Source organism: Condylura cristata, unplaced genomic scaffold (genome assembly GCF_000260355.1).
Source record: "Condylura cristata isolate star-nosed mole 26May11 unplaced genomic scaffold, ConCri1.0 scaffold00008, whole genome shotgun sequence".
In the NCBI taxonomy this organism is placed as follows: domain Eukaryota; kingdom Metazoa; phylum Chordata; class Mammalia; order Eulipotyphla; family Talpidae; genus Condylura; species Condylura cristata.
The window spans coordinates 11,118,001-11,139,472 of record NW_004567109.1 but is presented as its reverse complement, the minus strand read 5'-3'; the positions used below and the strand labels follow the sequence as shown (position 1 = coordinate 11,139,472).

The 21,472-nt window shown below is 45.7% G+C and overlaps 1 protein-coding gene across 1 annotated transcript; it reads right to left on the bottom strand.

The window, feature by feature from the left end:
- Positions 1–672: 672 nt before the first annotated feature.
- RCAN3 (RCAN family member 3) lies at positions 673–19,558 on the bottom strand. Its single transcript, XM_012722571.1, has 4 exons — positions 19,307–19,558; positions 7,982–8,155; positions 6,467–6,638; positions 673–5,224 (listed from the first exon to the last, which is right to left on the bottom strand). The coding sequence occupies exons 1-4, from the start codon at positions 19,484–19,486 to the stop codon at positions 5,040–5,042; spliced, it is 711 nt and encodes a 236-aa protein (XP_012578025.1). The 5' UTR covers positions 19,487–19,558; the 3' UTR covers positions 673–5,039.
- Between the last annotated feature and the right edge of the window lie 1,914 nt (positions 19,559–21,472).

Here is a 21,472-nt window from a genome sequence, read left to right as displayed (position 1 = left end):
CCTAATACATTTTCTCCTGAAAAATTTAAAGATTTCACTTCAACAGAGCAGTGGGGTATGGCACAAAGAGCCCGGAGAGAGGGAAGAAATTTATTTCCCAGCCCAGGTTGGCTCCTATCCAGAAGTGGGAATGTGCCAATACCTCCCTCTCGAGCCACTGGCTTTAAAGGTGTGTCAGCCAGGTGGGCGGGCAGTGGAGGGTGCAACATCAGATGGTGTGGTTGGAACTGCTCTGCTGAACTCTGCAGCTGGAGGGAGTTGGGTGCCCACTCCTCTGTCCCCTTCAAAGGCAGCTCTGTTGACCATTTTCCCCCTTGGTAATTAGGTTTACATTGGACTTCATGTAAAAGTTCATTTGAACAGAGTTCTATGTCTTAAAAAGAAGCATTAAAAAATTCGCTGTAGTAGGTACAGTCACTTCTAGCTTCACTATTTTGGAGATAATTTTTTAAACTGAAAAGTAACCCAGGGTAAAACTTCTTGGTGGTTTCCAGTGGCAGTGAGTCACTACCTTTAACTCTGGCTCAGCACCGCATCATGGTTCAACCGGAATCTAGCAAAGGAACAAACATATTTCACTCGCCTGCCCTCTCTGTGTTCTGACCTTATGGAAGTGGTATTCATTGAACATAATACACACAGAACTCAACTCAATGGGTTGATTTTAAAAAAAAAAAAGGTCACGACTTTATTTTTATTAGATTTAAAAACAAAGTTGTTATACTTAATCACGAAGAATCCCCAAGTTTACATTCTGCTTGTGTTGCCTTGATAGGACAAGGAATGTTTAAATGTCCTCAAAATACAGGATAGTTCAAAGTGGACAAATAACAAACTGTTACAAACTATGGATTGTCACTTCAAGCACACGAACATATGGAATACACATAGAAATTACTGACCAGTATTCACTACAGTTTATAGTACCAGAAAGGAAATGTGCCCCCCAATATGACACAAAACCACAAACATGTTCCGATAAAGCAATAAACTCAACCCCTGGGTTCAAGTCAGACAGGTGGAAAGTGATCAAGAAAGTCTTCTTTGACTTGGCCCCACGGCGCCGGGAAGAGTATGGCACAGTAACAGGGTCAGCCCCCACCCCGAGGGAGAGAGATTGGGGGCGACACAGAAAACACATATTAGCTGCATAGATAGAAATCTTCCATTATAATGAGACGAACATATAATCAAAGCTACTCGGCAGTTCCAGAAGTTTTCAGGACAACGTTTTGCTTCAAAAAAAAAAAAAAGTGCAGATACACAAGACGGAACGCAGATCTCGCTCATCGGAGGGCTGTAAATTTTTGTATAAATGGGCAGAGACTGACTCGGCCCCAGGTAAGTGCCTTGGCTGAAAACCTCTGTTTTGAACTTGGCCTAATTTTACACCAGTGAATCTAGCTGTGGTTGGAAATTTCAGTTTCTGTGTTACTTATATACCTGGTCATGTTAACAACACTCTCCAAATTATTAACATTTTCCCATACGTGCTTAAAGCAGACAATGGCCATTGAATGAAGACGTTCAGGCGACCCACATCCTGGGGGGAGTTTAAAAACACAGGTGAATGCGTGGCACCTGTTGGACAGGTTCATACAACTGATTCCTTCAACTGACTTAACTTTCTGAAAGATGAGCCTCCGTAACTCAGAATCCCCACCTGGGAGCCAGACTTTTGTCCCTTTACATTGTCACAGTCAACGTCAGGGATCTGATTCCTTAGGGGGCTGTTAGTGTGCAGAAGTTAGCACAGTGAGTTGGCCAAGGAAGGGGGAGCTAAAGAATGGGGGGCCAGGAGGAGAGAGCACACCTGCATCTCACACCTCCAGAGGGAGCCTGGGCACCAAATACTTTCGGACATTTCCTCTGGCTCAACTACCTTGAGCTGTGCCCTTCTGAAGTGAGCCCCCCCTGAAGCGCAGGCCCGAGACCCTCTCACGGCACCGAGCGCCCCACATGGCACCTGCTTCCTGGTCATGTCACACAGCTGCTTATTAGAGTCTCATCTCAAATATTTTAATCTCGTTACTATTAAAACCTTAGAAAGCCCACACAAAATGTCAAAGCAATTGCTGGCAACCAAGATAACCTTTGTGAAGCAGATTCCAGCCCCCATGGTACAATGCCAATGAAAACAAAACATGGAACAGCAAATTCGCTCATGAAAATAACCAAGTCACTGCCTTCAACAAATAAGGCTTTCCTTATTTGTTGTACCTTATTGGCGGGGTGGGGTGGTGTTTCTTTTTGTTTGTTTTCTTATGACAGGGACTCTGAGTGTTTTTCAGAGGTCAATGCAAGAAAAAGTAGGCAAAGCACTAGCCTGGGGGGTGGGGTTGCCCGCTGCAGCCAGGGGCTGCCTCCCTGTGGCTCTGCGGCCTCAGTTTACTCATCGGTGTGACCAGGATGAGAGCCAGTGACCTCCAAAGTCACTGTGAGCTCTGTCACTGGGATTCTGAGAAAATCAAATATTTTCACCTTTTTTAAAATCAAGTCTTTTCACAGCATTTTTTTAAAAAAATGGAATTAATGTGAATGGGAAACAAAAACGACTATGTGCATTGATGTATATACATATACACGTAAAACATATATTTGAAAGAACCCAAGTATGATGCCGACCTCTATCTGCTGGGGTGCCCTATTCACATGTCCCATAGGTGCAGCTACCTGTTTAGATCTTTTTGTAAAGCTGAAAAATTCCTAATAGTTTTTATTTGGCTCTTCACTGATAGATTTTAGTGTATAAAATTCTGGAGGAGGATGAGAGAGACTTTGATGCCCCAAGGTAAGGATACTGTTCTTACATTTCGTTCTCTCAGCACGTCAAGCTAGTGCCGAAAGGTCGAGCTTCTGGCCAGGAGGGGGTGTAAGAGGGGCCAGTGCGTCCTCGGTCCAGCCAGGTTGTGGTTTTCCTGGCTTCACAGAGCATCACGTCAGTGCCACTTTCTCACAACTGTCTGAGGAATGTGATTCCCAAGCACAGTCACGATTTTTAAAGAAAACATGACTACTGTCAAAGTTAAATCTAATAATTTCAAAGAAGGAAAAATGTAGATACATTTATTTAAAAAGACAAAGAAGGGACAGACACCATAATGCCACCTGAGATCCTGGTTGATTTCACAATGGGCATTTAGTGGTTTTCATTTTAGATTCACTTTATGTAAATATACTAGAATAATGGAAGTATTAATGTCCTCCATTCAGACAAATGTAATAGATTAAATAATGATACACTGACAAATATATATACCTATATATAATAAATACTAATATGTCTACATTTAATATATTTATTCAATTTTGCTTTGAGTTTTTCTTCAATTTATTCACTATTCGCAAAACTATCAGAGCAAGAGCAAAGTTTGGGTAACTTGTACTGCTTTACTTTCAAAAAAGTTTTATATGTCAAGGATAGAATATTCTATAATTGGGTGGTAAAAACTGAAAGTCAAATCAAATAATAAAATATCTTGATTTTAACTAGTCAGAAAATTATGGTGAATAAATGTTACCTAAAAGGAAAGTAGTAATTCTACCACAAGTTAGTGCAAACTGGAGATTAAACAAACAGCCAATGCCGATTTAAACTTGCAACATCAAAGTATGAAGTGGCTGTTCAGTGAAAATGCCAAATAGTCTGAATTCAATACTCTGCTTATAGAATCACAGATGCCATCTCACTCGACACGGCAGCTTAGCAGTGATGGGTGTACATCAGCGGGAGAGTTTACCACCCTGGGGTACTGGAGGGCCAGGAAAATATAGAAAACTGTCTTCAGGAATGAACCCCAACATAGTGAGAACATCTCAACTACGACATGTTACCCATCATGGCCTGAATCTGTCGGAGCCAACTCCTTGCGCAGCCCAGGCAGGCCCCAAGGCAGGAAACAGGTGAGTACATTTGGCAGAGCCCTGGCCAAGCAATGGGCTCACCTCAGGACCAGATCTCAGAGCAGAAAGACGCCTGCTGCCAGGTCAAAACACTTTGAAGTACCAGCAAGAGACAATCCCGCGTTAGGGAAAGGTACCAGCTGTACGCCAGGGCAAGAAATGTCACCAAAAAGAAAGGCTGGCCAATGAGGGATCGCCCCCATCGTCCCCTAATTCACAAAACAGGTGTGCGTGTGGCTTTTCTTTCAAAGCGAGTGAGGAAACACTAGGTGGGGGTTTCATACGGTCTTCGGACAACCTTGTCATTACTGTTTCTGATTTAAGGCCTGTGAGCACGCACCAGCGGAGAGCAGAGAGGAACTCCACGGCGCTGAAGGAGCTTGGGATAGCCACAAGCCAGAGCACGGTCACAGGGACAGGTCACAGTCGCCACCTGCATCCCAGGGCACCGAGCTCCCGGTCCCACTTCCAGGGCGGGCGGAGGCGAGGAACATGGTGCGGCCACCTCCCTGCGGGCTCAGTAAGCGTCACAGGCACCAGAGCAGCACCCACACACATCTGTGCCATTTGATTCCGACGTTCAAAGTGCATTTGGCATTTCTTCCCCAAAACTAGAGAAAAAAAAAATACTCTCGAAAAATTATTTTCTGCGAATTAGTCTATATTTCAGGATTCTTTTTGTGCAAAAAAATTCAGGTGTGCTCAATAGCAATTAACTTTTGATCCACAGGTTAGTTTGAAGCTATTACACCAGTACAAAAATACACTAGATTATTAAAATTGTAAGACTATTTTTAAATTCATAAAAATGGTACTGCACTCGGTGGCTATCATTCCAGTGTTGGGATGCCCCCAGGCTCTATGGAATCAGGAAAGTGAACATGGCAGAGGGGAACCAGTTGCTAACTTGCTACTGTTTAAAAATGGTCAAGCTTTGCCACATGTTGGGGGCCAATGCTTTAAAGTGCTGTCCCGATGACCAGCAGACATCTGAGCATGTACAGCCGGCTGCGGGTCTGTACCGCCCGCCCACAGCGCAGGCGGGCACACCCAGCCCAGCCTCTGTGCGTGGCTCCGAGGGCGCCCTCCATCCCTGAAGCCCCACAAGGCAGCTGCCACCCAGCAAACCCGGGCTCTCACAGAGCACAGTCGAAGGTCTGGGGCTCGCTGAGGGCTGAAGCTGGAGCTTCCGGGCGCCTTGTCTGGGTGATCTTCTGCTTGGGGTTTTTTGTTTCCTCTTCCTCCTCAGTTTCACTTTCGCAGACATGCACCACCACACTGGGTGTAGACTCGGTTCCTGCGTGAAGTTCGTATTTCTCCCCTGTGGGGTAAACACAGTCAGAACCAAGGCCTGAGCCTCTTCTGCTAAAAGGGGTTCTTGCTTCTACTCTTACCTGAATGGCTGATCAAATGGTTTCTAAAACTTTAAATTCTTGGCGAGAGTACTTTCTCTTGCTTTGGCATTTCAGATATGATGTTATAAGGTTCTTATAAAGTTTTGCCATTTCAAGAAATGAGATAGGGAGGTATGATGTGGTCTTGGGAGTTAAACTGCAAATGCTAATTATGATTCTATGAAAAATCTGAGCACATTTATTTATTTATGTATTTATTGAGCATATTTATTTAACTTCAAAATGGCTGTGATATTCCTCGGGAGACACTACAAGCCTCTGGGTGTACTGACAATGCCTTTATTACAGGGCCCCAGATGGCCAAGATATAACTGTTATGTCTAAAAGCACCAGCAAGTCACTCCCTTTCGGGGCCCCTCTGTACCCCTGTAAGAGAGAGAACGTGTTGGGGGTGGACTACTAGTCTGAAGCAGCAATGATACTGATTTCTCATAGTCTCTTAAACTATGAGAGAGAGAAATTAAATAGAAGGAAAAAAAAGAAATGCAAGAGAAGAAATCAGAAGGGATGAGTAGGTAGTCAATATATAAAGTTGTCTCTCTGCTATTTTTAGGGGGTGAGACGTCAACTAAGACTTGTTATATTCCAGTAGAATTTCTAGCGGTAAAAATATGGTTATACTTACTGATATGATATATATACCACTGAAGTCTTTTTTTCCCTTAACACATATTTATTTTGTAGAAGAACTGGGGTATAGGCCAGAGGTAAGGGGTGGGGGTGAGAGGATCTACCAGAGACAGAGTGGGGAGCAGGATAGGCAGATCTACTGGAATACACTCTGCGGGGAGGAGCAGCAGCGGGTGAGACAGGAGAGGTCTGCCGCGCCATGTGGGTCAGCTCAGGCCGCTGTGGTGACAGTGCCAAGACTTAACCCCCAGGCTCCCTCACTGAAGTCATAACCACACTGAAAAGTAGCTGTTAAGATCACTCTTGAATAAATGAGAAAATAGGCTGCAAAATTAAAGCTATATAACTTGCTCAAGATCATGAAGTTCGCAAATGCAAGAACCTGAACTCTGGGGTGTGGACTTTATCTTTCATGTATCACATAGCTGCTAGTTGGCTGCAAAACAAATTGGAGACTATGCTCTTTCATGCAGAAGTTTCTTGGGGAAAAATGCAGGAAGACAGAAGAAGCGTGTTACCTGGCCCCAATTTGGAAACAGCACAGAGTAAGTCGTAGTTTATGACAGGCATTGCATCTTCACCCTGCTTCCACCCCACTGGAGGAGAGGCTGGGGGGGAGATGAGGAACTGCTTGGCTGGCTGGGGTGGCTGCAAGTAGGATTTGTCTCGTGTCTCACTGGACGTCTGGACCTGCAGGGAAGAAGACACTTAAAACCAGGCTGCGAGCAGGGTATTTTCTCTTCCTTTTCATCTTTATGTTAACAGTTACATCTCTTAGGAGAAAATAAAAATTTCTCTTCTAATCGATGTTTCCAAGCAGCTGGTCTGGGTCGGCTTCACCTCTGACATTCCACACACAACTCACGGCCCCTCGTTTGGTGCTCAATATTAGATAAATGAAAAATTAACTGATGAATAGATGAACAATGTATGGTAATAAGCACTTTAGAAAGTCTATCATCTCTATCACATACAGCTCCACCAAGAAATGTCTAGACTCCTTTCAATAGTTTTCACTGGAAGTGTGACACAAAAAACTTCTTTTTAAAAAAGATTTATTTTTATTTATTTATGCATATAAGAACTGGGCTTAGGCCAGAGGTGAGGTGGGGAGTGAGAGGATTCCCCAGAGACAGAGTGGGGAGCAGAACAGGTGGATCTACCAAAGTACACCGCTGAGGGGAGCAGAGGGCGAGACAGGAGAGGTCTGCTGTGCCACGTGGGTCAGCTCCCTGGCCTGGGATCAAACTCATGCTGCAGTAGCTGGCGACAGCTTGATAGCACTAAGACTTAAGCCCTTCCCCAGCAGGGAGAACCCCAAATATCTCTTTTAGTTTAAAGGCCAAGACCAAAAAACAAACAAACAAACAAACAAACAAAAACACTCCTAAAGGGGAGTAAAAATGCACAGGAGTATTAATGCCCGATCCGATGCTTCCTTTTGCCAATTCTTTCAATAAGAAATTGGTTTTTCAGAGTCACACCAATGTAGGGCTAAAATAAGTATACTCAATCTTGATAATTCACAGAATCCTCTGTAATCTCAAAGCCTAAGACAGCCTTTCTCTGCAGTTGAATGTCACTTCCCTGGCCCCCCTTTTGAATGGCAGCTATTTTCACTGGAGTTTCTCATACGAACCACAAAACATAGACATGATTTCAGAGACTATTTTTCAATTCTCCCAAGGATGTTACATCATAAGGATCTCCTATATATATGAAAAGGAGCAAAGTTCAGTTATGACTGATCTGAAGTGTGAGGGCTTAACCCTCATGGAATCCCAGTGGAGAAAAGGTGCCAGAAAGATGAATTCCTTTAACAATTAATCTAAAGTAAAACCAAGTTAGGAGGGAAAATATGCTCAATGTGCAAAATTATTATCTGTACCATAAAGGAAACACACTTGACATTGTGCTTACGAGGCTTCTTCCTCTCAAAGACCAGTGATGTAATAATACAGAAAATGGAAACTGGTAATATTTTTTGGACAGAGAAGAACAATTCTGAGCACGGCTCCCCGGCACTGACATACCTGTGCAAAATAGAGCTTCAGCTTCCTCCCGCTGAAGTCTGTCTCGTGGAGCTCTAGCCGTGCTCTGGCCGCTGCTTCTGGCTTGCTGAAGTTAATTCTGACTCTCCTGAAGCTTTTAAACAACTGGAACGTAACCTGGTCATCATAGTTGGTGAAAAGTGCTTCAAATCTCTCCTACAGATTGAGGAGCAGCAGGGCGGAGAGAAAGAGAGAAAGAAAAACCCTGAAATCATTAAACCGGTAATGGGGTAGAAGCCTTAGGATGCACCTTTGCTCCCCCAAAGCAGCCTTTTCTCACAGGTACAGGAAAACATGCTGACATGTGAAATTCCACAATGTTTGCTTATTTTATGAGCAATGCTATTAAATACTATGTAGATGCAAATTATAAAATGTTTGAAAGTAATTTGAGGAATAAAGCGAATTACAAACATGACAATTATAGAAAAAACATTACGGTTGTTTGGAAGTCTCCAGTGCGCTCCCTCGCCACCCACCCTTTTCATCCTTCCAAGAAACCATTCCTGTGACTCTGTGCTTGCCATCTTTTTCTCAGGAGTCCTGCATTTATCTGTATTCCTAATCATACAGCATATTCTTCTGTAGCTTGGTTTTTCCCTTACAAGTCTTGTTCCCCAGCTCCTTGCTGCTGTCTGTTCACTGCTAGTGAGTATTCTACTGTTGTGCTGCAATTTGATCTGCTGCTGGAATGGGAAAGGCTGCAAACTTCACCTCAGCGCTGCAGACTACCGGGTGGTCTCCTGGTTCCCACAACCTGGGGGTTTCTCTGGTGGATGCACTACAAGAAGCATGTTTTTAACGTTGCCTTTTTGGCATGTCTACCATGCCAGGTAATTACCAGAGTGTCTATAGCAATTTACTCTTGAAGAGCAAATATGTATTCTGGCTGCTGTTGAAGCAGATCTTCAATTTTTATCATTGGGCGGTAAGCAGCACGAGTGGACTCATATTCAGTGTCTCTCAGTAAGAAGCTTGAGCTTCTTTCCATGTTTACTGGCCACCTGGGGTCCCTCTTCCTGTTTATGTTCATTTTGCTAGTGGGTCTTTCACTGAGTCATGGGAGTCCACAGACACAGAAAGCCCTTGTCTATTATCTGTGCCATAAGTATTTTCCCCCAGTTCTTCTCACTGTGGTAGTTTTGCTTGTAGAAATGGAAGCTTTACATTTGAATATTACTAAACCTCACAAATGTTTTCCTTCAGAAGCCCCAAGGTCACAATGCTATCATGGGTTGCTGTTCCAAGTTGCACAGGTTTCCCTGTCACAATGAAGTCTTCACTCAACACAAGGTAATGTTATATTGAAGGATCCCCACATCACCTCACCAGCAGCCATTCTTTTTCTGGTTACCATAGATGATTCTGTATTTTTCAGAATTTTGTATAAATGTACTTTTCTGGAGGGGGAAGGCCTGGCATCTCTTGCTAGGCATGCTTATCTTGAGGTGCACCACGCCACAGCCAACTGCACTCCACTGCGGGTGTATCCATCCCTGCTGCTGGACATCTGGGTTATTTCTAGTTGGACTATTACAAATAAATCATTCACATATAGGTTTTCATGGGTATGACTTTATTTTATTTTTTAAGATTTCCTTATATACACATTTGGGGTGCTGGCCAGAGGTGGCGGGTTCAGAGGATTCATCAGAACAGAGTGGGAGCACAACAGGCGGATCTACTAAAACACACTGCTGAGGGAGCAGTGGGCAGGTCAGGAGGGGTTCAGCTCCCTGGCCGGGGTGGAACTCGTGCTGCAGGGGCTGCGGGAGCTTCATAGTGCTGAGACTTTATCAGGTAGACCCATGACTTTATTTCTTTTGGGTAAATACTTAGGAGTGGAATAGCTGAATTGTCTTTTCCAAGGTGGCTGCATCTTTTATACTTTCCCCAGTGCTGCGTGAGGCTTCACGGCAGCTCATTCTCTCCGCCCCAGTGCAGCCGGTCTTTTAACTTCAGCCATTCCACCGTGGTTACCCCACTGTTGTGCCTGTGGTTACCCCACTGTTGTTCCAGCTCACGTTTCCCTAATAATTCGTGAGACTGAACACCTTTTCACAGGCTTTTTTGGCTATCTATGACTTCTGGGTCAACTGTTCAAATTTTTCCCACTTTTAATTTGGGTTGTCTCCTCATTAAGTGTAAGAGTATTTTTTTATGTATTCTAGATGGAAGTCCTGTGTTGAATCTGTGTTTTGTAAATATTGTATCTAGCTTCCTACTTTGTTTCAAGAGAGTGCGTTTTGAGAAGCAAAAGATATTTTTTATTTTGATGAAGTCCAACTTATTGACTTCAAAAAAATATAGAAAAAAAAACAATAAAATACATTTTTAAGTGCTTCTAACTGTGGCTACCCACATGATTTGGTACGCATTCTTTTCTTTATCATTTGATTCTAAATTCTTTCTAATTCCCATTATGACTTCTTCCCTTGTTTTATGAATTGCTTAGATTTCTTTGTCAAATGGGATTTTGTTTTGATCTTTTTAATGTCTCATTAGCTTTCATTATGTCCACAGCAATACTGTATCTGGCACTTTTGGGCATACTTTTGGTTCAGGATATCATCAATTTTCATAAATCTTCGATGTAGCATTTAAAAAGAAAGTGTTTTGGCAGCTGTGAGTATGTAAATATGCTTAGCATATAAAGTTTGTGTTTAAGTGATCTATATATTCATATATACATATATATTTTTGGTCTGTTCAAACTATTGATTATGAAGAGAGGTCTATTAAAATTGCTCACCAATAGATGGACTTAATTTTTTTTTAAACTGGACAAAGGTTTATTTATTTATGTATATAGAACTGGGGTACAGGCCAGAGGTGCAGGGCCAGTGAGAGGATTCACCAGAGTCAGAGTGGGAAGCAGAAAGGGTAGACAGATGAAGGACACTGCTGAGGTGAGCAGCAGGCAGGTCAGGAGAGGTCTGCCACGCTATGTGGATCACCTCTGGGGCTGGGGATCGAACTTGCACTGCAGCGGCTGTGGCTAGTTTGCAGTGCTGTGTCCTAACCCAGTGCACCACCAGGGAGGGCCCAGATGGACTTATTTTACCTTGTGATTTATGACAAGAAACCGTGGGCCTCCCTGGTGGCACAAGGAGTTAAGTCTTAGTACTGTGAAGTTATCTGCAGCCACTGCAACATGAACTTGATCCCCCATCCAGGGAGGTGATCCACATGACAAGGCAGACCTCTCCTATTTTCTCTCGTTCCCCTCAGCAGTGTATTTCAGTAGATCTGCCTGTTCTGCTCCACATTCTGTCTCTGGTGAACCCTTCTAGCCTGCCACCGCACCTCTGGCCTACATCCCAGTTCTTGTATGCACAAATAAACTACATCTTTAAAAAATATATATAGGCCCTCCTTGGTGGCTCAGTGTGTTAAAGCACAGCACTGAGAATCTAAAGCCGCTTCTGCATGAGTTCGATTCCCGCTTGCCCTGGAGGTGACCACATGGTTTGGCAGACCTCTCCTGACCTGCCCGCTGCTCTCTTCAGCAGTGTACTTCGTCGATCTGCCTGTTCTGTTTCCCACTCTGTCTCTGGTGAAGCCTCTCACCACCCCTAGACCTCTGGCCTGTACCCCAGTTCTGTATGCACAAATAAATAAATCTTTAAAAAATATAAAAAATATATATATACACACACACATAGATTTTATATATATATAGCAACCATTTTGTACATACATACATACACATATACATATGTGTATACACACACATACAAAATGCAACCTACTACAGGCTAGAACCATGCAAAGAGCTGGATTTCAAATTACTACAAGCTGCTTTAAGAGAGGTGAGCTCTAAGATCTATCTTATTTTTGTTCATTATATTATTTCTACAGACTAAAATAATATGGATAAAGAAGTTTCTACAGAATATAGCAAGGATTTTAAATGCATCAGCTCTTAAAAAGGAATATGAGCATGTGAATATACTAAAAGCTATTAATAATTAATATTCTGGCACCCTTCAGAGTTTCCTCAGTATCCATTTCAAAGAGAGCTGGTTTTTCCACTTTTTTTTTTTTTTTTTTTTTTAAAGATTTTATTTTATTTGTGCATACAGAACTGGGATACAGGCCAGAGATGTGGAGGGTGAGAGAATTCACCAGAGACAGAGTGGAGTGCAGAACAGGCAGATCAACGAAATACACTGCTGAGGGGAGCAGCGGGCGGGTCAGGAGAGGTCTGCCACGCCATGTGGTCACCTCCGGGGCAGGCGGGAATTGAACTCATGAGGAAGCGTCTTTAGATTCTCAGTGCTGTGCTTTAACCCGCTGCGCCACCAGGGAGGGCCGGTTTTTCCACTTTTAAAAAGAATTAGAATTCAGATTTCATGAGATCATATTCCATTAAACTGATTTGAATGCTAAGTACATAGTAAAATTCCCGAGAGTCATGAAACATCAGCGTTGGACACAGCCGGGATGGAAATGGTTTATGAATACTACTCCTCTACGGCAACTGGCTACATTAGACAGTGTTCTTTTTCTAGGGTAACAGAACTGTGTGTTTATTGCTAACTCCCTACAACAATAAACTTTTTTTTAACAGTAACAATACATAAATTATCTTGTAAACTAAATAACTACTTGATAATCACATCCTTCTTCCTTCCTTTCAAGACATTTTCCCTCACTCCAGAAAGTGACATACTAATGATAGAAATAGGCTACACAATCTCTCTTCCACATTCTAGAGAGAATCACACAAGATGAAGCCATGCAAGAGTGCATCAGTAGGGCTTTTTCCTAAGTTCTAGTTCTTTCCTCTCTCACACCCATTTTCCCCTGATGTCGCGTAAGTGTGGCTTATGAAAGGTGTGAATACTCGCTGTGGGTTGTTGCTGAAAACATGGCGAACTGATGTGGAGGCAAAATTACTGCCGCTTCCTCTTTGAGGTCAGAGGTAAGAGCCTTTGACAGGGAGCTTTGCACTCCTGCAGCGACTGACCGCTGCTGAGCTTGGCCCTGGTGAGCTGCATTAGCACACAGGGATTTGGAAGCCCACACACAGCTGATGGAGATGCTGTAGTCAAAATGATCACCCCTCCCCACCACCTTTTCAGGGGTCCCTTCACAACTCCCCTGCTCATACACCCATGGGATACACACTCAGCCTAAAAACCAGTCTGAGACTCCTTCTGTTCCGCAGGCCAGTGCTCTACTGGAGTCTTAGCTTGTTATGTAAAATGCCCACCAACTGACAGCAGAAACTGCCTTCAAATGCCGAAATCACTGGTGCAGTAAGTCAGCAGTGAACAGGACTGCAAAGACCCTGCACCTACGTAAGGATACGTAACACGTCTGCTTGGGAGTCTGAGAAGATGCTCTGCAGCCAGGCAGTAAGCACAGAGTCATCAGAGGCGTGAGAAGGGCCGACAGGAAGGCGGGTCTGAGGAGCAGCAGGTGAGCGGGTGCTTTCTCCACCTTGCTGGAAGGACCTCGGAGCACCTCCTCCTCCAAGCTGAGCTAAGGTTTACCAGCTGCACCAAGGAAGAAACTGAAGATGACTGGCAGCCCCCTTTGCTTCAGAAGGTGCCGCCCTTCTTTCTGCACATTTCAGAAGAGGAGGGACAAGTTCATCGTTGAGAAGAGGCAATGCTTCAGTCCATTAACAGTGAAATTATCTTGAGAGTCTTAAGGGATTTTTCACATTCTATTTCTGTCTGTGAATGCGAAATAGAAAACCCTTCTCTTTAGAGTCCAGAGACTGCAAGGTGCACTGCTGATGGAGGCCAGGCCTCCAATTCTGCCTGGGCTCAGGCAGCACGAGTGAACCTCCTCAACATCCTGCTACTAAAGCAGGGCCAGAGAAAAGCACACACACTCCCAGGCTCCTGGGATCATTGGAGCATTTGTAGACGCTCTGGGACATCCATGCATAAGTTCCAGAGGAGAGGAGCACATCGTTAGTCTCCTGCTTTCTGCAGCTAGATGTTGGGAAATATCTGTGACTGTGCTTCCCCAGAAGCCGTGTGCTGACAGCATAGATGTCATTTCCGAAGGGTTGGGGCCAATGGCCAGCCTCAAAGCATCTAGAAAATAGTGTGCCCTTGAGGGAGGGGAGGAGACCTGCAGCCTGGGCTTCCCTCTCACAGCATGAGCAGCAGGTTTCTGCCAGAAGAGCCTCTCCAGGCGCTCACTCGCTCCCTGGCTCTTCAAGTCACAAAGGCCCTGCACTTCCATGCTCTATGAAGTGACACTCAAACCTGCAGTCCAACAATAAACACTTCTGGGGAACTTTTCTGGGAACTACTTATTGGAGAGGAAAAATCGCCAAAAACACAGCTGTGACCACTTCTATGGAGAGCCTAGCTCTTGACAGGACCAGCAGCTGCACCGCTTTTCTCCGGCCTGGAGGTTGTTTGGTTGTCTACTGAGAACAGACGAGCAGAGGTGCAGGTGACAAGGTCCCCTGGAGGAAGAGCAGGCAGGGCTTTCTGACCTGCTCAACAGTGTCCTCTAGACACCGCTGAGCTGGTGTGCTGATGACGGGCACCATGATGAGGCGGGAAGAGAGATGACAGGTGGGAAATAATCTGATCCGGATACTCAAAACGGCCCATGAAACACATCAGGTTTGCAAACTCATCCAGACACTGGGCTTGGACACAGGCGTGATCTAAGACAGCAGAGGGGAGGGACCCCACCTGGCAGGCTCCCCTGAAAACCATGTCAGTTTCCTCAGGGAAGCCTCTCAGTCCCCAGGCTGCTGTCCTGTGTGCTCAGGCCTCCGTTTTCAGGGCCAGCGAGACATGTCTGCGCTGGCTGCCGGAGAAGACGCAGGGCGCCCTCCGGCAGGCTCCCTCGACCCTCCCCTTCCTTCCTGGCCTCTGTGCCGTGAAGCAGGAAGGGCTAGGGAGGCCCAGGTTCAGCCTGACCTTCACATCCGGCCATGGGCTTCACACACTCAGGGGCACAATGAGTCCATCTGAGGATGCTCCAATGTCCTCATAGCAAGAGACAAGGTCGCCAACATGGCGGTGTCTTTCCTGTGACTCTGGTGACGGGACCTTGAGGAGCAAACCCACGTCTGCATCGAAGAGCGGGGTGTGATTCCTGAAGACTAGAAGCTTTCCAGTTGTTGGTCTTCACGTGGCCCAAATGCTCATTTTTGTACCTAGTAACAGAGGGTTCGTGTCTTCAAATGTGAGAGCACAAGAGGGAAACCTCTGGGCTCTACCATCTGCACAGGCAGCCTCAGGAGGTCTGGTGGTCTCTGCTGGCCATTGTCCGCTCAAGTAACAGAAGCCCGGAGCTAGACTGGTTTTTGGCTCCTGGGTCTGTCGTCCAGCCGTGGGACGGGAGGCCAGGTAGCCACCTCGCTGTCAGTCCTTAGTTCCTCAACCGCTGCCTTAGGATAGGAGGGCTCCGGGCCCCAGGCCAGCATGTGCACAGGGACAGCACCCTGAGCCAGGCCACAGGGCACAGCGCCTGCTAGTAAGGCACAGGGCGGGGCTTCTACCACAGCCCGCCTGTGCCCCCAGAACGGCTGCTCTTCGGAATGACGTGGACCCCAGAAAGGGGGTGAATGCACAGTGGTGACACCACATGAACAGGTGAGCAAACGCAGAGAGGTCACCGATGGAAAATGAGGCGCTGCCCTCCCCGACCGCCCTCTCGTAGTCCAGAGGCTTCGCAGAGGCAGTCACCTGGGCGCAGGCCCTTCCCAGTGCCCTGGACACCACGGAGCACCGCTGGGAGAGAGATCAGTGTCCGGCACCCCGAGTGTCCAGAAGCTCCTCTGTGACTCCCATCTTTTGAAGCTGAGAACACGGTCGCTCTGCTATGAGCGAAGAGGGCAGCTGGGATTTTATGTTAAATGAAAAAAGAATTTTTTTTTCATGTAAGAGGTTTTTTAATTGTGCTTTTATTTTTGTTTTGTGTATCAGTTCTTTTTTTTTTTTTAAAGATTCATTTATTTATGCATATAGAACTGGGGTACAGGCCAGAGGTGCACGGAGTGAGAGGATTCACCATTGAGAGTGGGGAGCAGAACTGGCAGATCAACGAAGCACACTGCTGAGAGGAGCAGTGGGGAGACAGGACAGGTCTGCTGTGCCATGTGGGTCAGCTCCAGGGCTGCATTCTAACCCATTGTGCCACCATGGAGGGCCTGTGTGTTATTTCTTAAAAGCAACTGAAGGTCTTGAAAATGCTTTACTGTGCATGTATTCATGGTGCTAACCAGCACAGGCGCATGAGAAGTCACATAAAAAAACTGGAAACGGCTGACGCGGAGCTATCAAAGTACGTATGGAAAATGTGGCGCAGCAAGACAAGATTCTTCCTCACTGGGGTCAGTCATGCACAGAATCGAAAGGCTGGATCCCTGGGCTTGCCCAGTGCTCAACAGTAACCTGGGGAGTCTACCCAGCCCTCTGGTCTCCGCCTGGGGCTCTGTGTGCACCGGCATGTCGTCTTCAGCTCTTTCTCACCGTTCACCTGCTCACGGCCTCAGGCAGGAAGGCCAGGCCTGGGTGCTGCGGCTATAACAAGAACATGATGGTTCGTCTGGTTTATTCCAAGTTACAGTTTGTTTTCCTTCTGGACGTTAGAGGATAAAGAGTACTTAAGGGCCCATCTTTCCAGAGACACATCAACTCGAAGACTGTCAGAAATAACCCCAGGAAGGAACCTGCGTGTACTATTTGTCCCTTTAAATAGAAGAAGGGGTCTTCCTCTTCCTGTACATTTAGTTCAAAAAGCCTTTAGGCGAGGACAAGTGAGATGTGTCCACGCTGATGGGCAATGGGGGGCTTCAGGGGCCTAGAGCAGGCTTTGGTGTCAAAGTGGGGAGTAAGGGGGGTCACCTGGGAGGGAGACCTGGCAAGGGGTGCTGAAGCTCAGAGGAGCTTCAGAAATGCAGGTGGAAACAAGCCTTTTCTCGGTTTTCCTTTCTTTTTTTTTAGTTAAAGCTTTATTTTATTTATTTATGCATACAAGAGCTGGGTGTAGGCCAGAGGTGTGGGGGGAGGGAGGGTGGTGGTGAGAGGATTCACCAGAGACAGAGTGGGGAGCAGAATAGACAGATGTAATGACATACCCTGCTGAGGGGAGCAGCGGGGAGACAGGAGAAGTCTGCCTCGCCATGTGGGTCAGCTCCCTGGCTGGGGATGGAACTGGTGTTGCAGAGGCTGGCACAGTTTCACAGTGTGAGACTTAACCCTTGTACCACCAGGCAGGGCCATGGTTTACTTTTCCTACGGCTTATATCTGCACACTGCATTTACACTGATGAAAACGTACAGCCCAAACTCCACAATCTGAAATGAAGATTCACCTGCATATAAACTGGTACCTGTATACTGAGTCCCCTTAGCAGGAGAGGATAAATGCCCACCCAACAACTTTTAAATTAAAAAGACAAAACTCTCTTCAAACCAGGAAACAAGACAAAAACTTAAAATTCATTTGAAAATGAAAGATTTCATTGCAAGCAGAATTGTTATGCCTATAATCCATCAGAAGTGGGTTCTTTGTTTGTTTTGATTTTGCACACATGTGGATGATCTCCACCAACAGGCTATTCCCAGAGAAATTAAAGCAAAATAAGATAATGAAAAAAGACAAATGTGAAAGGGAACATTTGATTTCCCCAACATTTTCCAATTGATGTTCCACATATAAATGTTGTTATATTTTGCCACTAAGATTTTTATATAAAATTTACTATGACTAAGAATTGTATATAATATAAAGTCTGTTGAACTACATACCACAATTTCTGCAGAAGATTAGCTATATCCCAAATGCATTTTTAAATGAAAACCAACAAAAATTCAACTGCTTTGGAAAGTGAAAAAACTAAAAGTTGGAACAGACTATGAGCTTTCTTGGGAGAATTCTTATAAAATTTAAGATAAAGCAATACTACATGTGATTTCTCATGATAATAAGTAAACAAGGTTAATTAGTTATTATGTGAAAATTCAGACTCTTAAAAAGAAAGATGGTTCCAATTCTGACCTTATGACTGAGCTCACCGATGCGCTCAGGGTCCCGCCAGGGCCTGCTGCATCTCACAGGTTAACAGCAGGAGCGCCTACCTGGCCCACGGTGCCTCCCACCTCTGCTCCCACAGGCTGAGGCTGGATCTCCCTGAAGTGGAGTCCTGGGCATCTCTGCTCAGGTCCAAGGGTGCTCCCCCCTGGCAGGCCAGCTCTGAACTCTGCAGGCTGCCCACGCTCACCTTCCCAGCCCAACTGCCTGCCTTTGGCTCCTCGGCCCCTGCACATCAGCCAGCAGACAGAACTGCCACCCTCTGCTGCACCCCACACTCTCCTGAATCAGTGCCACCTTGGGGCCCCTCTCTCCCCTAACTGCTCACTCCCCTCAGCTCCTCTCTGCAGCCACCTCCCTGCAGGACCCTCTTTCCCCTGCCACCTCAGGCACCTTCAAGCATCTCTAAAGGCACCAGTGCTCCATCTTCCTTCAAGCTCCTTTCTAGCTTCTCTGCTGCAGGAGGGAAACAGCCTGGGCAGAGGCTGCCCTCCTTCCAGCTCTCCGCCGGGCGCACAAGCAAGGCTGAGACACGGCCCTGAGCAGGGTCCAGCAGTCACTGGGAGGACTGGCATGCACAGACAGAACACTGCAGGGCTGGCGACAGCGTCTTGAGAAACACTCTCAGAATATGCAAAATCAACAGCGATGGCAGGAGAATTTTACTTTTGTAGGACTAAGACCTACAGGGTTTTTTTTTGTGTGTGTGAAGTCATCATGGAAAAAAACCACACGCTAAACCTCTCTCTTTCCAGGTAAATAATAAATGAACTAAAGGACAGTGAACTACAACAAATAACTCAGTAACACCCCTCCAAGGGACGATGTAAAAAAGTAATCCAAGAGAAGTTAATCATTCTATTACAAGGAAACCATCAACAGCCCAAATTATGTGACTGGCCCCAGAAAGAAGATGTAAAATAATTCCTTCTTTTGTGAATTTACTCTGAACAGGAAGCCAAGTTCATTAGTTTCTACTTAACTACAGGTTCTAAAAATGAAAGACTGAACAAGTGAATGAATGGACTTTATAAGACTATTCAGAGTTTGCCATAAACCAGCTCTTCTCAGACTATCCGTGGGGAAAAACTGGTTTTCAAACTCCATACCTGTGCTAAACTGACACTCATAAAATGCAACAAATTTGCCGTCGCAATGTCTACAGGTTGACATATGGCTTCTGTGCTGCTCACCCATCAGCAACAACCTTTGTGAACAGGCTGTCTGCCTGAACCCACATACCGTCACTAGCCTCCGGACGCGGGGGGCTCGAGGGGTGCCTACCTTTTGCTCTTGTACCTCGAACACTGCTTCATGGACACTGCAAGCAAAAAGTGAGGTAGGCAGATCACTTAAATCCATCATCTCTTCCAAGTCATCTTCATTTTCACCAAAAATCATCTCTTCTTCCTCTTCTTGGTCACTGCTGCAGAGATCCGACTGGCTATCATTCCAGGATTTCATCGTGTCCCCCAGCACTGTCCCCTAAGAGTGGGGCTTTTCCGCTTTTAAAGTTCTAAGACGTCTCCCAGGCATTTACTGTTAAAAAGAACAAAAACAGAGCACAGAGATAGAACCACGAAGTCCAAATAATACTCCAATTGATTCTCAAGACATGAAGCAATTTTCTCCTGGAAAGGTAAATCAACAGTCGAATCAATTTATCGTAGTCCTCACAAACAGATTCTGATTCTACTAACTTCAATTGCTTGGCGTATTTTACATATTTCCTTGGCGATGACAGAGCGCCAAAAAAAGACAAGAAGTTGTCTAGAGATGCTGGGGAAACAGAGGGACCACACAAAACGAGATGACATCAATACGCGCACTAGTTTACAAGCAGCGGGAGGGAGAATGTGGACCAGAACTGCCTTCACATATTTGTTTTGGGTTTTTGGTCTAAACACTGAAACTGGCACAGCGGAACAAAACCCACACTGATGCACTTGCCATCTGCAGCCTGAATATGGTCTGCTCGAGCTGGTTCTACCTCCCTGAAGCATCTTGTTCTTTCCGAATAATCTCTCAAATTAAGTTACCCAGAATGAGTACTTCTATGTCAAGTCGGTCTCTGTTGATATCAGAAATATTTACAGTGTGCAAAAGCTGACCTAGAAGACAATCAACGGGCTGTCTTTTAAAAAACCACTAATTTCAACCCCAGGGCATGGAGCTGACAGTGTCGCCCTGCTAAATGAGGAAACAGGGTCTGTCTCATAGGGACAGTTTAAATGTGTGTCTGTCTCCTTAGGTGAAATGTGCCCCGGGCCCACTGGGCAGAGTGCTTTGGGCATAATAATTCCAAGATGCCAAAATGCAATTTAAGAAAAGCCTATCGGGCACAGAAAAAATGATTGTGATTATTACTACCTCAATATTACATCACTTGGATTTTTCCTTTTATTTCAAGAATGCAAATGGCATATGTGTTGTGTTATTTAGAGCTCACTGCAGAATGTTAATTACTATAGGATGAAAACAGCTTTTCTTGTTATTCAACTATAGGAATCAGGAAAGATGACAAAGCAAAATCTTCACTTGTGCATGCCAGTCACCAGAGGGGTTTAGGTAAGACATGGTTTTCTAGAAGTTCCCACCAAAGCAAGAATTTTTCAGCAGTGCTAACACACTAGTTCCCTTCAACTTCTCCACAGGGCTCCTTCCCTCAGCAATACCTGCTCAAGACCCCCCTCTAATCCTGAAGAAACCGAGGACCTGCTAGGTGGATTCTGCCATTCCTTCCACCTGCTTCTCCATCTGTCCTGGACCATCCTTCCGACTTGCCACAAAGAGCAGCCTGTATGTGCTACGCCCACCTCCTCAACTCCTGACCCTGCTGAAGTCACTACCGCCAGCCTCTCCCACCACGTTTTAGGGGACCCGGCCATCACCGTGGACTGCATGCTTCCAGCGTTGCAACCTGACCGAGACCCCACCTGTGTCTGCAGCACGGAGCTTGGTGCCCACCACTCGCTCTGCACCTCCGCCGCCTCGGCCCTGGGTCTCCCTTCCTCGCCATGTGTCTTTGCTGCTGGCTCCTCCTTCCCTGCTCACCCTTCACAGCGTGGTCCCCCAGGGGTTTCAGCCTTCTCCTCTTCCCCTTTCTGGGTGGGTTCAGTCGCACCCAAACACTCAGCTGCTTCACCTCCAGTGCGTCTCACCTTTGCTTCCTGCTTCCCGCTGGCTCACCCACAACCTAAGAGCCCTGACACTGTCTCTGCTTCCTAGGACGATTCTTAAGCAAGGAAAGATGAGACCAAAGTTGGAGAGGGAAGAAAAAGCAGAATCCTGGGCAATGAAGAAAATGAGTCATTTAGAAAAAGTACACGACAGCAGCAGCTCCTGCTCTGCCCTCAGTCCGCCTGCCTGTGCACCCAGAAAACCACTGTTCTGTCCAGTTTGAGACCCAGACTTCGCCCCCTCGCCTAAGTTCTAGGCTTGTATTCCTAG

What these genes read in the sequence shown, in the direction of transcription:
- RCAN3 (XM_012722571.1), bottom strand. Translation starts at nt 19,486, where the DNA reads ATGAAATCCTGGAATGATAGCCAGTCGGATCTCTGCAGCAGTGACCAA. An exon ending in TCGAGGTACAAGAGCAAAAG is followed by an intron (nt 8,156 to 19,306) that starts GTAGGCACCCCT and finishes CTCAATCTGTAG; the next exon opens with GAGAGATTTGAAGCACTTTT. An exon ending in TGAAGCTCTATTTTGCACAG is followed by an intron (nt 6,639 to 7,981) that starts GTATGTCAGTGC and finishes TCTTCCCTGCAG; the next exon opens with GTCCAGACGTCCAGTGAGAC.